The sequence below is a fragment of the Symphalangus syndactylus genome, chromosome 24 (assembly GCF_028878055.3).
Source record: "Symphalangus syndactylus isolate Jambi chromosome 24, NHGRI_mSymSyn1-v2.1_pri, whole genome shotgun sequence".
NCBI lineage: Eukaryota > Metazoa > Chordata > Mammalia > Primates > Hylobatidae > Symphalangus > Symphalangus syndactylus.
The window spans coordinates 40,190,019-40,215,577 of NC_072446.2; the positions used below are offsets into that span (position 1 = coordinate 40,190,019).

At 43.2% G+C, this 25,559-nt stretch overlaps 1 protein-coding gene across 1 annotated transcript in view; it reads right to left on the reverse strand.

The window, feature by feature from the left end:
* The window catches only part of KIF3B (kinesin family member 3B), a 65,516-nt gene that overhangs the window by 3,938 nt on the left and 36,019 nt on the right, over positions 1-25,559 (reverse strand). The window contains exons 3-8 of the mRNA XM_055265739.2: positions 20,756-20,857; positions 20,426-20,548; positions 20,201-20,319; positions 4,169-4,282; positions 3,392-3,497; positions 729-907 (exon numbers count right to left, since the gene is read on the reverse strand). Of these exons, the coding sequence (XP_055121714.2) occupies positions 729-907; positions 3,392-3,497; positions 4,169-4,282; positions 20,201-20,319; positions 20,426-20,548; positions 20,756-20,857 (743 nt within the window). The remainder of the gene's footprint in view (positions 1-728; positions 908-3,391; positions 3,498-4,168; positions 4,283-20,200; positions 20,320-20,425; positions 20,549-20,755; positions 20,858-25,559) is intronic.

Sequence of the window (25,559 nt, forward strand, 5' to 3'; positions counted from 1 at the left end):
ATGGCGAAAATGGCCTCAGAACAGAGGTGTGGAACCTGAGAGAAGGAGACTCTGATGCTTAGCAATTGTTCTTCCTTTAAAACCAAAGCTTGACTGTACTGTCCTTTCCTGATTGATAAAAAAAAATTAAGTTTGCAGGTAGAATTTCTTCCATTTTGGTTTTCCACCCAATTGTTTTCCTACAACTTTTAATCCAGAATGTAATAAGACAGAATTACTACTTTTGCACCAAATGGGTGAGGTAAACTTAGCATGGAGGCCCAGAGCCTGGGTTGTGGGTCTGGATTGACCTGTTTCTGAATTCTCGCTTTGGCCCTTACTTGCTGGGTTTCCTTGGAGATGGCTACTTTCTCAAATTCTCTAAGTTTCAGTTTTCTTGTCTATAAAATGGGACTGATTATAATACTTGCCTTCTAAGTTTTTACAGGAAATCATTAAGATAATGGTTGTAAAGCACTCGTGAGAACTGAAGAACTGACTGCTATTTCACTAGAACACATTCACCTTATAGTAAAGGACTGGGGACATTAGGTATTCTGGTATTCAGTATACCTGGCATAGTGTCTCAACCATAAATATTTGTAGAATAAATAAGTAAACATAGGAGTAATATGGCAACATTTTCTAGTGTGTTCTGCAAAGTATTCCATGATAAACAAGCATTCTTGCTTTGGTTTGTCCTTGTTCAAACATGTTCTGTTTAAACACACGTCATCAAAGCCACTCACCTGGCCTTGGATTTCTTATTTGCAGTGCTTTCAAAGGATGATGCATCCACCTGTATCTCATCTTCATCCTGCAGAGCCGCATCCAATGCAGCCTGGACCTTGGGGGCAATGGCTGGACCCTCATAGTCTCTGGTGGTCCGGCTGGGCATGTCCAGCTCTAACAGCACAATGTTTTCTGCCTGCAGAAGCACAGCCACCACCAGCTAGGTTAGCTTCCAACTGGACACAGGCAGCACAAGCAATCGAGGGCCCCTCCAAGAACACAAGTGCAAATTGCTTGTTATTCAGAGCCTATCAAGAAAGAGCCTGCCTAAAAGAGGTGATGCCGTTTTACAACGCCCAACCCCACCTAATTTTTTGCTTTTGCTTTCTTTCTTTTAAATAACTCAAAGCCAGGAAGAATGGCACCCAAAGAGCTAACTAACCGTAATCTTCTGTTTGGCTCTGGCTGCCAAGAGAGACTCAGAAACATTTAAAAATATTTCAAGTGAAAATCTTTCACTATAAAAATAATACAAGTTCCCTATTGATAGTTATAAAATACAGATGAGCAAAAACAAAAAAAAATTGAGTGTGCTTCCACCAACCAGAGAAAAAAGTTTACATTTCAATATATTTTATACCAAATTTTATATCATATATATACTTCTGGTATAAATTACTCTATAACTTAATACGTTGTGTATCCTAGTTCAGCCACTTGCCCCACTACCTGACCTTTAAGCAACAGGACTGACTGCATAGAGAAGATGGGGAAACTTAATTAGAGAAAGCAGTCAAGTGCTGAGTACAATGCCCAGCCCACAGCAAGTGCTCAGCTGGGCATGGTCATCCCAGTGCTTTGGGAGGCCAAGGCAGGAAGATCACTTGAGCCGAGGAGTCTGAGGATACAGTGAGCTATGACTGTGCTACAGCACTCCAGCTTGGGTGACATAGTGAGATCCTGCCTCAGAAAAAAAAAAAAAGAAAAGAAAAGGCCAGTGCGGTGGTTCACACCTGTAATCCCAGCACTTCGGGAGGCTAAGGTGGGTGGATCACCTGAGGTCAGGAGTTCGAGAGCGGCCTGGCCAACATGGTGAAACCCCGTCTCTACTAAAAATACAAAAATTAGCTGAGCGTATTAGCACATGCCTATAATCCCAGCACTTTGGGAGGCCGAGGTGGGTGGATCACCTGAGGTCAGGCATTCAAGACCAGCCTGGCCAACATGGTGAAACCCCATCTCTATTAAAAATACAAAAATCAGCTGGGTGTCATGGCGTGTGCCTGTAGTCTTAGCTACTAGGGAGGCTGAAGCACCAGAATTGCTTGAACCCAGGAGACAGGGGTTGCAGTGAGCAGAGATCGCGCCACTGCACTCCAGCCTGGGTGACAGAGCGAGACTCCATCTCAAAACAAATAAATTAATTAATTTAATTTAATTAAAAAGTAGAGGCTCTCATGGCAGAGCTTCTATTTTTCTATTTTGGGGTCATTAATTAGTCCTCAATGATGTCCCTTTAAATGACTACATGACTGACACACATTTTGTGAGATGAAAGTGCCTGAAGTTCTTTACGACAGGTCCATCTCCTGTCACTACACATCTGTGTTCTCTCCAGTCTTCCCACAGAGCCATTTTGAAGCTCATTGTTAATATTTACTGGCCATGACAGACAGGATGTTTGTACTCTCTTTCTCTAGTACTGACTTTTTTTTTTTTTTTTGAGACGGAGTGTCGCTCTGCGACTCGGCTGAAGTGCAGTGGCACGATCTTGGCTCACTGCAACCCCCGCCTCCTGCCTCCTGGGTTCAAGCAATTCTCCTGCCTCAGCCTCCTGAGTAGCTGGGATTACAGGTGCCTGCCACCATACCCGGCTAATTTTTGTGTTTTTAGTTTTTGTTTTTTTGTTTTTTTTTTTGAGACGGAGTCTTGCCCTGTTGCCCAGGCTGGAGTGCAGTGGCGTGATCTCGGCTCACTGCAAGCTCCGCCCACTGGGTTCACGCCATTCTCCTGCCTCAGCCTCCCGAGTAGCTGGGATTACAGGTGCCTGCCACCATACCCGGCTAATTTTTGTGTTTTTAGTAGAGATGGGGTTTCACCACGTTGGCCAGACTGGTCTCGAACTCCTGACCTCAGGTGATCCACCCACCTCAGCCTCCCAAAGCGCTGGGATTACAGGCATCAGCCACTGTGTCCGGCCTATTAGTTATTATTTTTATTATATTTACTTATTTATTTTTTGAAACAGGGTCTCACTCTGTCACCCAGGCTAGAGTGCTGTGGCATGATCTTGGCTCAATGCAGCCTCTGCCTTCTGGGCTCAGGTAATCCTCCCACCTCAGCCTGCCAAGTAGCTGGGACTACAGGCACACACCACCACACCTGGCTAATTTTTGTATTTTTAGTAGAATTAGGGTTTCGCCACGTTGCCCAGGCTGGTCTCAAACTCCTGGGAATCAACCAATCTGCCCACCTCGGACTCTCAAACCGCTGGGATTACAGGTGTGAGCTACTGTGCTCGGCTTATTTATTTATTATTTGTTATAATTGTTATTGGTATAAATGTCTTCAAGTACCTCTGGAAAGAAGGTAGGAACTCCGAGTGGAATAGTATCTAAGGGCTTACACAAATCTAGACTCCAAAAGAGACAGGAGAAAAACCCAAGGAGGATCTTCTCACCCTGTATCGGGCCTCTGGACGAATCATCATGGACATTCTTGCGTGCTGGCTCAATGGTCTCTTATATCCCACGGCTGAGACTGGCCGCTTCATCATCTGCTGGTTCCTGGAAATGAACTGCAGTGTTAAAGCCGTGGCTGGAGTCTTGTGGAACCAGCACTCGGAAGACTCTGACAGAACCTGAAGCAAGTAACTGCCTGGACTGCAGGCTGACGTAAGTGGGATGGGAAATACTTCTGTTTTCTGCTTGAGTTGCTTTCTGATTCAGAGCATCATGCATCTTTTAAGCCAGAAGAGATTTTTAATCATCACTCAGTTCTTAGACAGCATTCACAAAGCATAGCTGTCAACATCCCCCACCTCTGCATCCCTGCCAGGTGTCTCCCATCTTTCCAGCAGCACCCAGACTTAGTGTGAGAATCCTTCTCAACACTGTGGGTCAGAATGACACACAAAGATAACAGCTCTGAATTGCCCCTCATGTGACCTAGCATACTTCACTTCACAGCTGGAGAAACAGAAATGAAGGAACTTTGGAAAGGTCACTTGCTCACTCACTACTGACAAAGTCTCCCAATTCCTAAAACCACACTCATCATCAAACTTGTACCTGGTGGATCTACGGCAACTACAAAATCAGAAATGCAGTGGGTTTTGAGTTTAAATAAGCCAAACTGTGTTCTTATCAAACCCCTTTGTTGACCAGAGGGGTCTTGTTATCAACATTCTTTTCCTCCCTCATACTTGAAGATATACTTAAAGTTAATAGTGACTTACTCCAGTCTGGTTATAGGATGTAGTTTCCAATGATCTTCCTCTTCATCAAAGAAGGCTCTATTCATAATTTTACTTTTTTCTTCCAGAGGGATAAAGTTTTCTATAATAAGATGCCTGTAAGAGCACACATAACAGGTGAAAACAGATACAGAATACATATGAAGTGTCAGCTATCTGGTCTCATGCATGGTGAGTAATTAGGTAAGAGTCAAGGCACATAGCAAACATTTACTCAGCAAGTACTATGGGCCTAACATCATACAAAGAGCTGAGATACAGACACAAATGATATCTAGTTCCTGCCTGAAACAAAGGGTAATGGTGCAGCCCTGTCAGGTATAATAGGTACTGACAGTGGTCTGTCTTAGAAATATGGAGAGGTCACTTCTGCCTGGGAAGGGGCAGGATGTGAACGGGCTCAAGAAGGAGGTGATGCCTGGGCTATATTGGAGTGAACACTTGCTACCTGAAGAATCTTTTAGAGGGCCACTGGTGCTGCTAACCAAGGTCATTAACTTCCAAAATGCCAAAAACAGAAGAAATTAAACTGCCTTACTCCAATCCCATGGCTTGTTGTCCAAGCTGGAAAATTTCCCATTCTAACTGACCAGGATAAAAAGCAGGACTAAGTGGATTTCAGCCCCTGAGAGCACTGAGAATGAAGATCATTCCTACTAACAGTCTCTGTCTGACAAGTGCCCAGGAAACACATCAAACAGGGAAACTGGAACCCACTGGTGGTGTCTCTCTATGGTGATGACTGTCTCCCATTACATCTCTGCCTTTACTCTTCTAAAGCCTCAGGACAAAACAATGCCAAAAGGAAATGAACATGGAAGGGACACAAAGCAAACAGCACAGAGGTATAGGGTACTGTGAGAAACAGGCTGACTCATTGTTTACTCAAAAGATATAAAAAGAGATATAGGCCAGGCACGGTGGCTCATGCCTGTAATCCTGGCACTTTGGGAGGCCTGAGGTCAGGAGTTCGAGACCAGCCTGGCCAACATGGGGAAACGCTGTTTCTATTAAAAATATAAAAATTAGCTGGGTGTGGTGGCAGGCACCTATAATCCCAGCTACTCAGGAGGCTGAGGCAGGAGAATCACTTGAACCCGGAGGGCAGAGGTTGCAATGAGCCAAGATCACGCCACTGCACTCTGGCCTGGGCCAAAGACCAAAACTCTGTCTCCAAAAAAAAAAAAAAAAAAAAGAGAGAGAGAGAGAGAGATAATAATGAAAATAGACTCCTTAGGAAAAAAAAATATTTTGGGGAGCTAAAATTTTCTCTTTGACATTTCAGAAACTATTTTTCATAACACATATTTGGCTTTCTTCTGGTTACAATGATCCTATTTACTCATTAGAAAATGTAAAAAACAGGCCAGGCCCAGTGGCTCACACCTGTAATCTCAGTGCTTTGGGAGGCCAAGGTGGGCGGATCACCTGAGGTCAGGAGTTCAAGACCAGCCTGATAAACATGGCAAAACCCTATCTCTACTAAAAATATAAAAATTAGCCGTGCGTGGTTGACCTGTACCTGTAATCCCAGCTACTTGAGAGGCTGAAGCATGAAATTCACTTGAACCTGGGAGTCAGAGGTTGCAGTGAGCCAAGATCGCGCCACTGCACTCCCATCTGGGTGACAGAGCAATACTCTGTCTCAAAAAACAACAACAAAAAGAAAATGTAAAAAACATAATCACCCACAATTTCACTATTCAGAGATAACTATTATTATTATGTTGGTATATTTTGTCCTGATCTTTTTCTAGATGTACATACCTGCAAAGAGGACTGACCGACACACACATTTAATTAATTAATTAGCTTTTCTGGAGACAGAGTCTCGCTTTGTCGCCTAGGCTGGAGTAAAGTGGCACAATCTCAGCCCACTGCAACCTTCGTCTCCCAGGTTCAAGCGATTCTCGTGCCTCAGCCCCCGGAGTAGCTGAGACTACAGGCACATGCCTCCATGCTCGGCTAATTTTTTTGTATTTTTAGTAGAGACAGGGTTTCACCATGTTGCCCAGGCTGGTCTTGAACTCCTGAGCTCAGGCAATTTGCCCACCTCAGCCTCCAAAAGTGCTGGGATTATAGGCGTGAGCCACCACACCTTGCCTACATTTAATTTTAAGGGCTCTTTTCCAAATTTAAAACTTGGTCATTAAAATAATCCCTTTGAAAAGTTCTTCTTTGGCCAGGCGTGGTCATTTTGTAACCCCACTAATGAAATAATGGATCCAGACAAAGATCATCTGTTGGCTGAAACTATTAGCTCCACATTTCTCAGGCCAGGCTGCACATTAATGTTACCTACAGAGTTTTGAAAAATATCTTGCCCAGACCCCATGAGAGACCAAGAGTTCTCAAAGTGCATTCACCAAACCAGCAGAAGCAATACCTGGAACCTACTAGAAATGAAAATTCTCAAGTCCTGCCCCAGCCTTTCTGAATCAGACTCTGGGTGTGATACCCAGCAATCTGTGTTTAACAATCCCTTCAGGTAATTCTGATGCCTGCTAAAGTTTAAGGACTACTGCCCTAGACCAGTTAAGTCAGAATCTCTGAGGTGGGGCTCAGATATCACTAATTTTTAAAACTTCTCAGTTTGTAGCCAAGGTTGGGAACCCATGCTTCAGAGATAGCTTTCAGTTAAAGCTAAATAAAGGGGATAGAGATACAAGTCAATTGACACCATGAAGAAAGAGACCAACAAATCCAGAACGTGGTATATTTCTTCTTTTTTTTTTTCTTTTGAGTTGGTGTCTCACTCGGTCACCCAGACTGGAGTGCAGTGGCATAATCTTGGCTCACTGCAGCCTTGAACTCCTGGGCTCAAACAATCCTCCTGCCTCAGCTTCCCAAGTAGCTGGAACTATAGGCACATGCCACCACTCCCACCTACAATGTGGGATATTTCTACAGGCTATCTGACTCAGTCTTTTCAATAAGTCAACTATGAAAAATATGTATATATATATACTTTTTGAGATGGAGTTTCGCTCTTGTTGCCCCGGCTGGAGTGCAGTGGCACAATCTTGGCTCACTGCAACCTCCGCCTTCCAGGTTCAAGAAATTTTCCTGCCTCAGCCTCCCGAGTAGTTGAGATTACAGGCTCCCGCCACCACACCCAGCTAATTAGTAGAGATGGGGGTTTCACCATCTTGGCCAGGCCGGTCTTGAACTCCTGACCTCATGATCCACCTGCCTCAGCCTCCCAAAGTGCTGGGATTATAGGTATGAGCCACCATGCTCGGCTGAAAAATATTTTTTTAAATAAAAAGAATTGGCTGGGCGTGGTGGCTCACTACTGGAGTAGTCCCAGCTACTTGGGAGGCCGAGGCAGGAGAATCACTTGAACTCGGGAGGCGGAGTTTGCAGTGAGCCGAGACCGCGCCACTGCACTCCAGTCTGGCGACAGAGTGAGACTTTGTCTCAAATAAATAAATAAATAAAATAAAAAATAAAAAGAATTGCCTCAGATTAAAATAAGTCTAAGAGACTTAATAACTAAATGTAACATGTAGTCCTAATATGTAGATCCTAATACCAGCAAACCAAGAAAATCTGAATGTGGATTGGGTACTAGAAAATAACTAAGAAACTTAATTTTTTTAGGTGTAAAAATATCATTGTGTAGACAAAAATCAATTATATATATATATAAATAAATATATATATATACATATATAATTTTTTTTTGAGATGGATTCTCGCTCTGTCGCCCAGGCTGGAGTGCAATGGCGCGATCTCGGCTCACTGCAACCTCTGCCTCCAGGGTTCAAGCGATTCTCTTGCCTCAACCTCCCAAGTAGCTGGAATTATAGGCACCCGCCACCATGCCTGGCTAATTTCTGTATTTTTGTAGAGACAGGGTTTCACCATGTTGGCCGGGCTGGTCTCAAACTCCTGACTTCAGGTGATCCGTCCACCTTGGCCTCCCAAAGTGCTGGGATTACAGGTGTGAGCCACCATGCCCAGCTGGTATTTTTATATACTAGTAATTGATATTCCAAAAATAAAATTAAGAATACAATGTCACATACCATAGCACCCAAAAAACCCTTAGGTATAAATTTAACACAAGTGCAAGACTTATACACTGAAAACTACAAAACATTCTTGAGAAAAATTAAAGAAATAATAAATAAATGGAAAGACATCTCATGTTCATGGATCTGAATACTTAATATTGTTAAGATGACAATATTGCCCAAATTGATCTACAGATTTAATGCAATCAATATCAAAATCCCAGCTGGCTTTGTTTGCAGAAATTGACAAGCTGACCTTAAAATGTAGAGGCATACCTCAGAGATAGTGTGGGTTTGGTTCCAGACTACTGCAATAAGGTAAGTATCACAATAAAGCAAGTAACACAATTTTTTGGTTTCCCAGTGCATATAAAAGTTATGCTTACACTATACTGTAGTCTATTAAATGTATAATACCATTTTGTCTAAAAAAAGTATAGACTTTAAAAATACTTTATTGCTAATAAATGCTTACACAGAGACATGAAGTGAGCATATGCTGTTGAAAAAATGGTGCCAACAGACTTGCTCTATGCAGGGTTTCCACAAACCTTCAATTTGTAGAAAATGTAGTATCTGTGGGCCGGGTGCGGTGGCTCACACTTGTAATCCCAGCACTTTGGGAGGCTGAGGCGGGCGGATCACGAGGTCAGGAGATCGAGACCATGGTGAAACCCCATCTCTACTAAAAATACAAAAAAATTAGCCAGGCGTGGTGGCAGGTGCCTGTAGTCCCAGCTGCTCGGAGAGGCTGAGGCGGGAGAATGGCGTGAACCCGGGAGGCGGAGCTTGCTGTGAGCCGAGATTGCGCCACTGCACTCCAGCCTGGGCGACAGAGCGAGACTCCGTCTCAAAAAAAAAAAAAAAAGAAAAAAAAAGAAAATGTAGTGTCTGTGAATTATAACAAAGCAGAGTGCAGTAAAACAAAGTATGCTTGAATATGGAAATGCAAGGGACGCTGAACAGTCAAAACACTCTTGAAAAAGAACAAGGTTGGAGAACTCACACTTCCTGATTTCAAAACTTACTACAAAGCAATAGTAATTAAAACAGAATGGTACTAGCATGAGGATAGATATATAAACCAATGGAACAGTATTGAAAGTCCATGCTTAATTACGGTCAACTGACTTTTTTGTTGTTGTTGTTGAGACAGAGTCTTGCTCTGTTGCCCAGGCTGGAGTGCAGTTGCATGATCTCAGCTCACTGCAACCTCCACCTCCTGGGTTCAAGGGATTCCTCTGCCTCAGCCTCCTGAGTAGCTGGGACTACAGGTGTGCGCCATCACACCTGGCTAATTTTTGTATTTCTAGTAGAGACAGGGTTTCACCATATTGGCCAGGGTGATCTCGAACTCTGGACCTCAGGTGATCCGCCCACCTCGGCCTCCCAAATGCTGGGATTACAGGCATGAGCCACAGCGCCTGGCCCTGACTTTCAATAAGTATGCCAAGACAATGAAATGGGAGAGAAGAACCCTTTCAACAAATGTTGCTGGAACAACTAGATATCTGCATCCAAAACACTGCACTTGAAACCCTACCTCACGCCATACACAGAAATTAACTCAAATGGATCACAGACCTAAATGTAAGACCTAACACTATAAGCCTCTTAGAGGATCTAAGAGAATGAAACATGCGTCCACAAAAAAAACTTGAATATGAATGTTCACAGCAGCATTATTCATAACACCCAAAAGTAGAAATAATCCAAATGTCCATCAAATAATGAACGGATAAATAAAATGTGGTATATTTATACAACAGAATATTATTTGGCCATAAAAAATGAATAAAGTATTGATACATGCTACAATATGGAAGACTGTTGAAAACATTATACTGGCCTTGGCAACACAGCAAGACCCATCCTTATGAAAAGATTTTTAAAAAGTAGCCAGGTGTGCTAGCATGCAATTGAAGTCCTAGCAACTCAGGAGGCTCACGCAGGAAGATTACTTGAACCCAAGAGGTCGAGGCTGTGAGCTATGATGGCACCACTGCACTCCAGTCTGATTGACAGAGGAAGGCCTTATCTCTAAAAAAAAAAAAAAAAAACCAACAAAACACACACACGCACACACACACACACACACACACGAGGAAAGCAGTCACAAAAGGCCACATTATTCCAACATTATTTCATTTATAAACTTATATGAAAGGTCCAGAAAAGGCAAATCTAGATACAATAACAAAAGTAAAATAAACAAAAGAAAACACAATTAAATTGGGCTATATCATAATGGAAATCTTTTGTGCTATAAGTAATACCATCAAGAAAGTTTAAAAACAACTCAGAATAACAGAAAGTATCTTCAAATCATGAATCTCCTGAGGAAGTGGTATTCATAATATATTAATATAAAGAACTCTTAAAACTCAGCGGGGCATAGTAGCTCATGCCTCTAATCCCAGCATTTTGGGAGGCTGAGGCGGGTGGATCACCTGAGGTCAGGAGTTCCAGACCAGCCTGGCCAACATGGTAAAACCTCGTCTCTACTAAAAATACAAAAATTAGCCGGGCATGGTGGCGCATGCCCATAGTCCCAGCGACTCGGGAGGCTGAAGCAGGAGAATCACTTGAACCCAAGAGGCAGAGGCTGCAGTGAGCTAAGATCGTACCATTGCACTCCAGCCTGGGTGACAGACCCAGACTCTGTCTCAAAAAAACAAACAAACAAACAAAAAAAAACTCTTAAAACTTAATTATTGGCTGGACGTGGTGGCTCATGCCTGTAATCCAAGCACTTTGGGAGGCCAAGGCAGGTGGATCACCTGAGGTTAGGAGTTCAAGACCAGCCTGGGCAACATGGTGACACCCCATCTCTACTAAAAATACAAAAATCAGCCGGGCATGGTGGCGGGTGCCTATAATCCCAGCTATTCAGGAGGCTGAGGCATGAGAATCGCTTGAACCCAGGAGGCAGAGGTTGCAATGAGTCAAGTTCGCGCCATTGCACTCCAGCCTAGACGACAGAGCGAGACTCCAACAACAAAAAACAAACAAACAAACAAAAAAAACTATATATATGTGTGTGAAACAACACCATTTTAAAATGGTTAAAGGATTTGTATAGATATTTCTCCAAAGACATACAAATGGCCAATAAGCTCGTGAAAGGATGCTCAATATCATTAGTCATCAGGGAAATGCAAATCAGAACCATAATGAAGTACCACTTCACACTCATTAGGATGTCTATGATAAGAGAGACAGGCAATAACAAGTGTCGACAAGGATGTGGAGAGGCCGGGCATGGTGGCTCACACTTGTAATCCCAGCACTTTGGGAGGCTGAGTCAGGCAGATTGCTTGAGCCCAGGAGTTTGAGACCAGCCTGGGCAACATGGTGAAACCCCATCTCTACAAAAAACACAAAAATTAGCCAAGAGGGGTGACATGCCCCTATAGTCCCAGCTATTCCAGAGGTCGAGGTGGGAGGATCGCTTGAGCCCAGGAGGCGGAGGTTGCAGTGTGCTGAGATCGCACCTCTGCACACCAGCCTGGGAGACAGAACGAGACTGTCTCAAAGAAAAAAAAAAAGATGTGGAGAAATTGGTGGTAGAAATGTAAAATAGTGCAGCCACTGTGGAAAACAGTTTGGCATTCTCTCAAAAAGTTAAACACTGAGTTACTATATGACCCAGCAATTCCACTCCTATGAATATATCCCAGAGAAATGAAAACACACATCCATACAAAACCTTATACATGAATGCTTATAGAAGTATTATCCATAGTAGCCAAAGACTAGAAATAATCGGAATGTATATAAACCGAAAAATAAATAAATACATGGCCTATTCATACAGTGCAATATTATTCAGTCATAATAAAGAACAATTGATGTTGGGACTACCACATATCTGTTGATCCATGCTACATCATGGATGATCCTTGAAAACGTCATGCTAAGCAAAAGACGCCAGGCAAAAAGGGCCACACAGTGTGTGATTCCATTTATATGAGATGGCCAGAATAGGCAAAGCCATAGAGAGAGGAAGCAGATTAGTGATTACTTAAGGTTGGGAAAGGGGGTAATGAGGAGTGACTACTAATTGGTAGAGTTCCTTTTAGAGGAGAGTAATAAAAATGTTCTAAAATTAGATTGTAGTGGTGGTTTTATAGCCCTATGCATATATACGTTTTTTAAAAAAACACCGATTTGTATACTTTATCATTTTTTAATTTTTTAATTTTTTTTTTTTTTGAGACAAGAATCTCGCTCTGTCGCCCAGACTTGAGTACAGTGGTGTGATCTCGGCTCACTGCAACCTCCGCCTCCCAGGTTCAAGAGATTCTCCTGCCTCAGCCTCCTGAGTAACTGGGATTACAGGTGCCCGCCATCACACCCAGCTAATTTTTGGATTTTTAATAGAGATGGGGTTTCACCATGTTGGCCAGGCTGGTCTTGAACTCCTGGTCTCAGGTGATCCACCTGCCTCGGCCTCCCAAATGCTGGGATTACAGGCATGAGCCACCATGCCCGGCCTGATTTGTAAACTTTAAATATGTGAATTGTATGGTATGTGAAGTATGTCTCAATTAAGCTTTTATAAAAACAGTATTGTGGGCTGGGTGTGGTGGCTCACACCTATAATCCCAGCACTTTGGGAGGCTGAAACAGGAGGATTGCTTGAGCCTAGGCGTTTGAGATCAGCTTAGGTAACATAGAGAGACCCTATCTCTATAAAATTTTTTTTTAAATTAGCTGGGCATAGTGGCACACACCTGTAGTCCCAGCTACCCGGGAGGCTAAGGTGGGAGGACTGTTTCAGCCCACAAGTTACAGGCTGCCGTGAACTGTGATTGTGCCACTGCACTCTGGCCTGGGTGACAGAGCAAGACTCTGTCTCAAAAAAAAAAAAAACACTGAGGGTGGAGCCAAGATGGCCGAATAGGAACAGCTCCGGTCTCCAGCTCCCAGCCCCAGCGACACAGAAGATGGATGATTTCTGCATTTCTGCTTGAGGTACCGGTTTCATCTCACTAGGGAGTGCCAAACAGTGGGTGCAGGACAGTCGGTGAAGCGCACTGTGCGCGAGCCGAAGCAGGGCGAGGCATTGCCTCACTCGGGAAGCACAAGGGGTCAGGGAGTTCCCTTTCCTAGTCAAAGAAAGGGGAAACAGACGGCACCTGGAATATCGGGTCAGTCCCATCCTAATACTGCGCTTTTCCAACGGGCCTGGAAAACGGCACACTAGGAGATTGTGTCCCGCACCTGGCTCGGAGGGTCCTATGCCCACGGAGTCTTGCTGATTGCTAGCACAGCAGTCTGAGATCACGCTGCAAGGCAGCAACCAGGCTGGGGGAGGGGCGCCTGCCATTGCCCAGGCTTGCTTAGGTAAACAAAGCAGCCAGGAAGCTCGAACTGGGTGGAGCCCACCACAGCCCAAGGAGGCCTGCCTGCCTCTGTAGGCTCCACCTCTGGGGGCAGGGCACAGACAAACAAAAACTCAGCAAGAACCTCCACAGACTTAAATGTTCCTGTCTGACTGACAGCTTTGAAGAGAGTAGCCCAGCACGCAGCTGGAGATCTGAGAACGGACAGACTGCCTCCTAAAGTGGGTCCCTCACCCCTGAGCAGCCTAACTGGGAGGCACCCCCCAGTAGGGACAGACTGACACCTCATTCAGCCGGGTACTCCTCTGAGACAAAACTTTCAGAGGAACTATCAGACAGCTGAATTTGTGGTCTCACGAAAATCCGCTGTTCTGCAGCCACCGCTGCTGACACCCAGCCAAACAGGGTCTGGAGTGGACATCTAGTAAACTCCAACAGACCTGCAGCTGAGGGTCCTGTCTGGTAGAAGGAAAACTAACAAACAGAAAGGACATCCACACCAAAAACCCATCTGTACATCACCATCATCAAAGACAAAAAGTAGATAAAACCACAAAGATGGGGAAAAAACAGAGCAAAAAAACTGGAAACTCTAAAAAACAGAGCACCTCTCCTCCTCCAAAGGAACGCAGTTCCTCACCAGCAACGGAACAAAGCTGGATGGAGGATGACTTTGACGAGTTGAGAGAAGAAGGCTTCAGACGATCAAACTACTCTGAGCTACGGGAGGAAATTCAAAACAATAGCAAAGAAGTTAAAAACTTTGAAAAAAAATTAGAAGAATGGATAACTAGAATAACCAATGGAGAGAAGGGCTTCAAGGAGCTGATGGAGCTGAAAGCCAAGTTTCGAGAACTACGCGAAGAATGCAGAAGCCTCAGTAGCAGATGCGATCAACTGGAAGAAAGGGTATCGCTGATGGAAGATGAAATGAATGAAATGAAGAGAGAAGGGAAGTTTAGAGAAAAAAGAATAAAAAGAAATGAACAAAGCCTCCAAGAAATTTGGGACTATGTGAAAAGACCAAACCTACGTCTGATTGGTGTACCTGAAAATGATGGGGAGAATGGAACCAAGTTGGAAAACACTCTGCAAGATATTATCCAGGAGAACTTCCCCAATCTAGCAAAGCAGGCCAGCATTCAGATTCAGGAAATACAGAGAACACCACAAAGATACTCCTCGAGAAGAGCAACTCCAACACACATAATTGTCAGATTCACCAAAGTTGAAATGAAGGAAAAAATGTTAAGGGCAGCCAGAGAGAAAGGTCGGGTTACCCACAAAGGGAAGCCCATCAGACTAACAGCTGATCTCTCAGCAGAAACTCTACAAGCCAGAAGACAGTGGGGGCCAATATTCAACATTCTTAAAGAAAAGAATTTTCAATCCAGAATTTCCTATCCTGCCAAACTAAGCTTCATAAGTGAAGGAGAAATAAAATACTTTACAGACAAGCAAACGCTGAGTGATTTTGTCACCACCAGGCCTGCCCTAAAAGAGCTCCTGAAGGAAGCACTAAACATGGAAAGGAACAACCGGTACCAGCCCCTGCAAAAACACGCCAAATTATAAACACCATCGAGGCTAGGAAGAAACTATAGCAACTAACGAGCAAAATAACCAACTAACATCATAATGACAGGATCAGATTCACACATAACAATATTAACGTTTAATGTAAATGGGCTAAATGCTCCAATCAAAAGACACAGACTGGCAAACTGGATAAGGACTCAGGACCCATCAGTGTGCTGTATTCAGGAAACCCATCTCACGAGCAGAGACACACATAGACTCAAAATAAAGGGATGGAGGAAGATCTATCAAGCAAATGGAAAACAAAAAAAGGCAGGGGTTGCAATCCTAGCCTCTGATAAAATAGACTTTAAACCAACAAAGATCAAAAGAGACAAAGAAGGCCATTACATAATGGTAAAGGGATCAATTCAACAAGAAGAGCTAACTATCCTAAATATATATGCACCCAACACAGGAGCACCCAGATTCATAAAGCAAGTCCTCAGTGACCTACAAAGGGACTTAAACTCCCACACAATAATAATGGGAGATTTTAACACCCCACTGTCAACATTAGACAGATCAATGAGACAGAAAGTTAACAAGGATATCCAGGAATTGAACTCAGCTCTACATAAAGTGGACCTAATAGACATCTACAGAACTCTCCACCCCAAGTCAACAGAATATACATTTTTTTCAGCACCACACCACACCTATTCCAAAATTGACCACATAGTTGGAAGTAAAGCTCTCCTCAGCAAATGTAAAAGAACAGAAATTATAACAAACTGTCTCTCAGACCACAGTGCAATCAAACTAGAACTCAGGATTAAGAAACTCACTCAAAACCGCTCAACTACATAGAAACTGAACAACCTGCTCCTGAATGACTATTGGGTACATAATGAAATGAAGGCAGAAATAAAGATGTTCTTTGAAACCAACAAGAACAAAGACACAACATACCAGAATCTCTGGGACACGTTCAAAGCAGTGTGTAGAGGGAAATTTATAGCACTAAATGCCCACAAGAGAAAGCAGGAAAGATCCAAAATTGACACCCTAACATCACAATTAAAAGAACTAAAAAAGCAAGAGCAAACACATTCAAAAGCTAGCAGAAGGCTAGAAATAACTAAAATCAGAGCAGAACTGAAGGAAATAGAGACACAAAAAACCCTTCAAAAAATTAATGAATCCAGGAGCTGCTTTTTTGAAAAGATCAACAAAATTGATGGACCGCTAGCAAGACTGATAAAGAAGAAAAGAGAGAAGAATCAAATAGATGCAATAAAAAACGAAAAAGGGGATATCACCACCGATCCCACAGAAATACAATCTACCATCAGAGAATACTACAAACACCTCTATGCAAATAAACTAGAAAATCTAGAAGAAATGGATAAATTCCTCGACAAATACATCCTCCCAAGACTAAACCAGGAAGAAGTTGAATCTCTGAATAGACCAATAACAGGTTCTGAAATTGTGGCAACAATCAATAGCTTACCAACCAAAAAGAGTCCAGGACCTGATGGATTCACAGCTGAATTCTACCAGAGGTACAAGGAGGAACTGGTACCATTCCTTCTGAAACTATTCCAATCGATAGAAAAAGAGGGAATCCTCCCTAACACATTTTACGAAGCCAGCATCGTCCTGATACCAAAGCCTGGCAGAGACATAACCAAAAAAGAGAATTTCAGACCAATATCCTTGATGAACATTGATGCAAAAATCCTCAATAAAATACTGGCAAACCGAATCCAGCAGCACATCAAAAAGCTTATCCACCATAATCAAGTGGGCTTCATCCCTGGGATGCAAGGCTGGTTCAACATACGCAAATCAATAAATGTAATCCAGCATATAAACAGAACCAAAGACAAAAACCACATGATTATCTCAATAGATGCAGAAAAGGCCTTTGACAAAATTCAACAACCCTTCATGCTAAAAACTCTCAATAAATTAGGTATTGATGGGACGTATCTCAAAATAATAAGAGCTATCTATGACAAACCCACAGCCAATATCATACTGAATGGGCAAAAACTGGAAGCATTCCCTCTGAAAACTGGCACAAGACAGGGATGCCCTCTCTCACCGCTCCTATTCAACATAGTGCTGGAAGTTCTGGCCAGAGCAATCAGGCAGGAGAAGGAAATAAAGGGTATTCAATTAGGAAAAGAGGAAGTCAAATTGTCCCTGTTTGCAGATGACATGATTGTATATCTAGAAAACCCCATTGTCTCAGCCCAAAACCTCCTTAAGCTGATTAGCAACTTCAGCAAAGTCTCAGGATACAAAATTAATGTACAAAAATCACAAGCATTCTTGTACACCAATAACAGACAAACAGAGAGCCAAATCATGAGTGAGCTCCCATTCACAATTGCTTCAAAGAGAATAAAATACCTAGGAATCCAACTTACAAGGGATGTGAAGGACCTCTTCAAGGAGAACTACAAACCACTGCTCAATGAAATAAAAGAGGATACAAACAAATGGAAGAACATTCCATGCTCATGGGTTGGAAGAATCAATATCGTGAAAATGGCCATACTGCCCAAGGTAATTGATAGATTCAATGCCATCCCCATCAAGCTACCAATGACTTTCTTCACAGAATTGGAAAAAACTACTTTAAAGTTCATATGGAACCAAAAAAGAGCCCGCATCGCCAAGTCAATCCTAAGCCAAAACAACAAAGCTGGAGGCATCACGCTACCTGACTTTAAACTATACTACAAGGCTACAGTAACCAAAACAGCATGGTACTGGTACCACAACAGAGACATAGATCAATGGAACAGAACAGAGCCCTCAGAAATGATGCCGCATATCTACAACTATCTGATTTTTGACAAACCTGACAAAAACAAGAAATGGGGAAAGGATTCCCTATTTAATAAATGGTGCTGGGAAAACTGGCTAGCCATATGTAGAAAGCTGAAACTGGATCCCTTCCTTACACCTTATACAAAAATTAATTCAAGATGGATTAAAGACTTATATGTTAGACCTAAAACCATTAAAATCCTACAAGAAAACCTAGGCAATACCATTCAGGACATAGGCGTGGGCAAGGACGTCATGTCTAAAACACCAAAAGCAATAGCAACAAAAGCCAAAATTGACAAATGGGATCTCATTAAACTAAAGAGCTTCTGCACAGCAAAAGAAACTACCATCAGAGTGAACAGGCAACCTACAGAATGGGAGAAAATTTTTGCAACCTACTCATCTGACAAAGGGCTAATATCCAGAATCTACAATGAACTCAAACAAATTTACAGGAAAAAAACAAACAACCCCATCAAAAAGTGGGCAAAGGACATGAACAGACACTTCTCAAAAGAAGACATTTATGCAGCCAAAAAACACATGAAGAAATGCTCATCATCACTGGCCATCAGAGAAATGCAAATCAAAACCACAGTGAGATACCATCTCATACCAGTTAGAATGGCCATCATTAAAAAATCAGGAAACAACAGGTGCTGGAGAGGATGTGGAGAAATAGGAACACTTTTACACTGTTGGTGGGACTGTAAACTAGTTCAACCATTGTGGAAGTCAGTGTGGCGATTCCTCAGGGATCTCGAACTAGAAATACCATTTGACCCAGCCATCCCATTACTGGGTATATACCCAAAGGACTATAAATCATGCTGCTATAAAGACACATGCACACGTATGTTTATTGCGGCACTATTCACAATAGCAAAGAGTTGGAACCAACCCAAATGTCCAACAACAATAGACTGGATTAAGAAAATGTGGCACATATACACCATGGAATACTATGCAGCCATAAAAAATGATGAGTTCGTGTCCTTTGTAGGGACATGGATGAAACTGGAAAACATCATTCTCAGTAAACTATCGCAAGGACAAAAAACCAAACACCACATGTTCTCACTCATAGGTGGGAATTGAACAATGAGAACTCATGGACACAGGAAGGGGAACATCACACTCCGGGGACTGTTGTGGGGTGGGGGGAGGGGGGAGGGACAGCATTAGGAGATACACCTAATGCTAAATGACGAGTTAATGGGTGCAGGAAATCAACATGGCACATGGATACATATGTAACAAACCTGCACATTGTGCACATGTACCCTAAAACCCTAAAGTATAATAAAAAAAAAAAAGAAAAAAATGCAGAATAGCATATATGTAAATAAGTATATGTATATAAATATTAACATGTATCTATATCTATATAAAGATACAATATATCATATATAAAAAGTATGTCTTTATAAATATTTGTATATTAATTAAAATCACGTCTGAAAAAAATAAATAAAATAAAATAAATCTAATGATTTAAAAATAAAAAAATAAAAAAAAACACTGTGATCATATATATATAAGTATGTAGGAGTGAGATAACATGAGGTTAAGATTTGCTTTAAAATATTTTTGTGGAAGATAGATGGCAAAAGCTTGTTAATCCTTGAATCTGGGTGATGGGTACTTGGGTATTCATTATACCATTCAGAAAATTGTCACAATAAAAAGTCAAGTTAATAAAATATTCCCTTTTATCATCAGACAGATGTAAGACCAAAATCTTTAAAAGTTTCGAGAAGGTAGGGTTAGAAGGGAATTTGGAGATCACCTGATGAAGTCATTCAGTTAACAGATGGGATCCAGAGATGGAAAGTGACTTTTTCAGGAATGAACAGAAGATGGGGTGGCAGGAGATGAGCTGGAGAAGGACCTGTCCTCAGGGCTGTTTCTTTTTTTGTGTTTTTTTCTCACTCCATCGCCCAGGCTGGAGTGCAGTGGCACGATATCAGCTCACCGCAATCTCTACTTCCCAGGTTCAAGCGATTCTCCTGTCTCAGCCTCCCAAGTAGCTGGGACTACAGGCATGCACCACCACACCCAGCTAATTTTTGTATTTCTTAGTAGAGACGGGGTTTCACCATGTTGGTCAGGCTGGTCTCGAACTCCTGACATCAGGTGATCTGCCCTCCTCCACTTCCCAAAACACTGGGATTACAGGTGTAGGCCACCAAGCCCAGCCAGGGCTGTTTCTAACTAAACAAACAAGACCAATGACTCAGCAAGTGGCTTGGGGGCACTATGGAAGGCCTGGCACTTACTTGAGTTTCAGCTCCCTGGTGAGCTCATTCTGAGTCTGCTCTAGCTCTTGGCGCTCCTTGATGTGTTCTTCTTGGAGGTCGTGGATCTCAGCCTTCACTGCCTGAAGCTTGGAGAAGAGCTGGAATGAGGGGAGAGGCAGGTGAGGAGGGTGTCTGTCCAAAGGGTAGAGTTCTTCCTTTCCCCAATTCTCAAGGCAACTCCATCTGGCCTCATTCCTTTCATACCTTTTTGAGTTTTTTGGTCTTGATGTCCACCTCTTGCTGCAATGAGCTGTATGTCTCTTTAAGTTCCAAGGTCTCCTCATCTCGACTTTCCATCTGTTGCTGGATTTCTCTTTCTCGACGTTTCTGAGCAACATGACAAAATTCATCAGCTTGCCCTAGAGACTGTGTCTATGCTGGGTTCCCCAAGCTAGGATCAGAGTCTCCAGCTAGGATGAGGCGGACACACCTTGCTTTCATTCTCTTTGAAGAGAGTCTAACATGAGACGTTTGCTCTGCAGCATAAACACACCTTACCCCACCCATTCTCCCTGAAAAAGAATGAAAAGTTACCTGCTCTGCAATTTCCTGTCGTTTCTGCTCCAGGATTTTCTGCTGTTCATTCGTATGATCTACTATATTTTTTCCTCCAACAAGCAACTTACTCTCCATGGCCTGAGTGAGAAACAAAGTAGAATCCATCTCATGAATGGTTTCCCTCAGAACATAATTCCTCATAAGGGAGTCTGTGAAAGATAAAGAGCTCAGGACTGAGCCAAAAGGGACAAACTCTGGGAAAAAATACACAGTGCTCAGCTGTGCCCATCCATAACTGGTGAGGGACTGGGGCAGCTTCACTAGAGGCTTCTTGGTAACACTGAAGATACAGTTTCTCCAGATACATGAATTTCAGCTTTAACAAATTTTTTTTTTTTTTGCTTGTTTCTACAAAGTATTAACCCCACTTAGAACATATTAAGCAGCCCCTTTATGTTAGGTCCTGGGGATGCAATGTGAATGTGAATCACAAAGCTCCGAGTCCACTGAGGAAAACAGACAAGCAAGCAGGCTTTAACCATATGGCGCCAGACGCCATCATGAGGAAAGGACACAGTAATTCATGGGAGAGGCACACTGATGGGACAGAATTCAGACTCTGTGGGGATTTTAAAAATTTTTTTAAAGACAGGGTCTAGTTCTGTCACCCAAGCTGGAGTGCAGTGGCACAATCACAACTCACTACAGCCTTGACCTCCTTAGTTCAAGCAATCCTCCCACCTCAGCCTCCCAAGCAGCTGGGACTACAGGTGTACACCACCACACTTGGCTGATTGGTTGATTGATTGATTGATTGTAGAGGTGAAATCTTGCTATGTTGTCTGGGCTGGTCTTGAACTCCTGGCCTCAAGAGATCCTCTGCGTTGGCCTCTCAAACTGCTAGGATTATGGGCGTGAGCACAGCGCCCAGTCAGAGAATTCAGACTTTTAGAGGGAGTCAGAGAAAGCTTTCTGTCTGCAGGGCCAGATACACAGAGAGCTGAAGTTAAAAAATAGGAATTAGCTAAGAAAAAAAAGATTGTTTTGTGAGGGGAAGGTGGGAAGTGATGAAGTTGACCTAAATCCCTGTCAAGGAGACTAAACTTCTTGATCCTGAGAAGTTCAGGGAACCGCTGACATATTCTTTTGAGCATGAGGCTACACAATCAGATTTGTGTTTTAGAAACATAACTCTCCTGCAATGGGAAGAATGGCAAAGGGCTGGCAGGATGGAGGGAGACAGGACAGGAAGCCACTGCAGGGGTCTAGGCCTGGGCTAGGCCTCCTCCCTAGTTGGGGAGGGCAGAGTAGATGAGTCCAAGAGACCCTGATGAGGCAGGATCCAAAGGCTTTGGGACTGCCTGGCTGTAAGTGAGAGGGAGGGGCAGCTGGCAAGGATAACTCCCAGGGGCCTGGCTTCCCTGAGATAAGGAAGGCAAGAGCAGGCTCTGAGTGGCTGTGAGCATCCCAGTGGGCAGAAGGATATTGGGCCTGGATGGCAGGAGACAGTGTCAGGCTAGATACACAATGGGCCTGGATGGTAGGAGACAGTGCTAGGCTAGATATACAGATTGGGAGCCTTCAGCATTTTGATAGGGGCTGAAGCCATGAGAATGATTTTGACCTAAAAAGTATGGGACCCCAAAACTGCACAACTTTTAAGAAACTTATAAACCTCACTGGAGCTCTGCTGCCATCTTTCAGTGAGTCCTCTGAGCCTGTTTCCTCATCTCTCAAATGAAGGGGCTGGACTAGATTGCTAAACTCCACATACATACCTAACAATACATAACCGCTCTAACATTCTTTTTTTTTTTTTAGATGGAGTCTCGCTTTGTCGCCCAGGCTGGAGTGCAGTGGCATGATCTTGGCTCACTGCAACCTCTGCCTCCCAGGTTCAAGCAATTCTTGTGCCTCAGCCTCCCAAGTAGCCAGAATTACAGGTGCATGCCACCACGCCCAGCTAATTTTTGTATTCTTAGTAGAGACGGGGTTTCACCATGTTGGCCAGGCTGGCCTTGAACTCCTGACCTCAAGGGATACACCTGCCTGGGCCTCCCAAAGTGTTGGGATTACAGGTGTGAGGGACCGCGCCCAGCCTCTAACATTCTGTTATGATTTCACAGCATCCAGGGATTGAGAAAGACAGAAATAATGTCATTCTCCATAGTCAAAATGTCTAAGAGATGCAATGACCTTGAGGTGATGCTGAATCTTGCAGACTCAGCCTCTGAGCGTTCAACTTTCTCTGAGGGGTTGTTTAGAGAATCTAGGTGCTCCTGGCCTTGAATAACAGATCTGATCCTAAAAGACAGTATGCAAGTCAAATACGGGCATACCCAGGCCAGACAGAAGGGTGCAGTGGCTCACGCCTGTAATCCTGACACTTTGGGAGACTAAGGTGGAAGGATTGCTTGAGTCTAGGAGTTCAAGACCAGCCTAGGCAACATAGTGAGATCTTGTCTTTACAGAAAATAAACAAAATTAGCTGGGCATGGCGGTGCACGCCTGTAGTCCCATATACTCGGAGGCTGAGGTGGGAGGATTGCTTGAGCCTGGGAGGTCAAGGCTGCAGTGAGCCAAGATCACGCCACTGCACTCCAACCTGGGTGACAGAGTGAGACCCAATCTCAAAACAAAACAAAACAAAACAAAATACGGGCACAGCCAGTGGCACTTACTGTGCAGCAGTGAGAAGGCATGAAGTGCTTTGACATAATGGCATCTCAGAGCCCTTCCCTGGAACAAAGTTACCTCCTAATTGTGTTGTATATGACTCCATTTTCACATCAGGTCTTAAAAGTCCCAGAAGGGACTTTCAAGGTTTTAAAACTCTGCCTCTGAAGTAAAATAGCACCCAGCTCTGTGAAAGGGCTACTACGAAGCCACTGATTAAAAAAAAAAAAAAAAAAAAAAAAACAGTATAGCTTCATACAGTAGGGGTAGGGGGGAGGAAAAGATAACTTGTAATTTTAAAATTTATAAACATGGAGACATTTTAGGATAGAAATCAAAGTTTGCATGAATTCAATAAAACAGAACTGAACATTTCCAAGGAATTCTGGCTTGTGGTTAGCCAGTGGCCATCCTCAGCCTTCCAAGTCTACCTTTGCACTCTCCTCTGCCATTAAAGCCCAGTGGAAGCTCAGAGTCCAGGCAACTGCAGGCATAGTGCATTGCCACCAGAAAGAAGGCTCAAAACAATGGGAGCCTCAGCACTCCAGAATGCTAACTAGCCATTGGGTGGAAAATGGAGTGGATGTAAGGAAATATATTAGCACACAGGGGTTGGGAGAAGAGGTTGACTATAAGAAAGTAGCATGAGGACATTTTGGGGGTGATGGAAGTGTTCTGTGTCTTGTGTAATCAGGGTGCTGCATACTGAAACTGCACTGAGAGGCTATACTATATGCAAATGTTAGTATGATCATCACAAGTGCTGGTAAAGATGAGGGGCATCCAGAACTCATACCCTGCTGCTAGGTGCTTCAAACTGCACAACCACTTTAGAAAACAACTTGTCCTTGTCTAGAGAAGTTGAAGCTGCAAATACCCTAAGACCTAACAGTGCCAAACAAGACAATCTTGCACGTCCATGTTCTCCTGAAGCCAAGCACCAGAGCATTCACAGCAGAAACTGGAAACAACCCATACATCAGGAGAATGGAATATCATGGAATACTTGGAACAGTAATAATGAGTGAACCACAGCTTCAGGCATCAACATGGATAAATCTCATGAACATAATGTTGCAAAAATAAAAGCAAATGGCATGAGTGGGATTCCATTTATATAAAAGCAAAAAATTATATGAAAACGAAACCATGTTTTCTTTAGAAATATACATGTAGAAAGTAAAACTATAAGGAAAAGCAAGGAAACAATAAACACCGAATTCAGGATGATGGCTATCTATGGGGGAGGGGAACACAAGGAGCTACTAAAGATATGGGTTATCAGCTAGGTGCAGTGGCTCACGCCTGTAATCCCAACACTTTGGGAGGGTGAGGTGGGAGAATCATTCAAGCCCAGGAGTTTGAGACAAGCCTGAACAACAGTGAGACCGTGTCTCTACAAAAAATTTAAAAAATTTAGCCAGGCAATGTTGTGTGCCTGTAGTCCTAGCTACTTGGGAGGCTGAGGTGGGAGGATCCTTTGAGCCCAGGAGGTCAAGACTGCAGTGACTGGGCCACTGCACTCCAGGGTTGACAGAGCAAGACTCTGTCTCAAAAAAAAAAAAAAAAAAGCCGGACGTGGTGGCTCACGTCTGTAATCCCAGCACTTGGGGAGGCTGAGACAGGCGGATTACCTGAGGTCAGGAGTTCGAGACCAGCCAGGCCAACATAGTGAAACCCCATCTCTACTAAAAATACAAAACTTAGCTGGGCGTGGTGGCGGGCACCTGTAATCCCAGGTACTCAGGAGGCTGAGGCAAGAGAATCACTTGAACTCGGATGGCAGAGGTTGCAGTGACCCGAGATCGCGCCACTGCACTCCAGCCTGGGCGACAAGAGTGAAACTCCATCTCAAAAAAAAGAAAAGAAAAATGGATGTTGTTCTATTTCTTACACTGGGTGGGGGTGTTACTTTTATTGCTGTTCTTTATACTATGTGCATACATAATAATTATTCTCATTATGAATTCAATTTTCATTTTTGTAAGTGTGAAAAAATCATATTCATGTCAATTAAACAGAGGTTTATTGAGTACTGGATATCATGCGCTGTTGGAAATCCAAAACTGATGAGGGACATCATCCCTCATATGGTTATGTTTTTTGTTGTTGTTTGATGAAAGCAAAAGCAGTGACGGGGCAAGGGCCTAAGGAAGGGTATGGG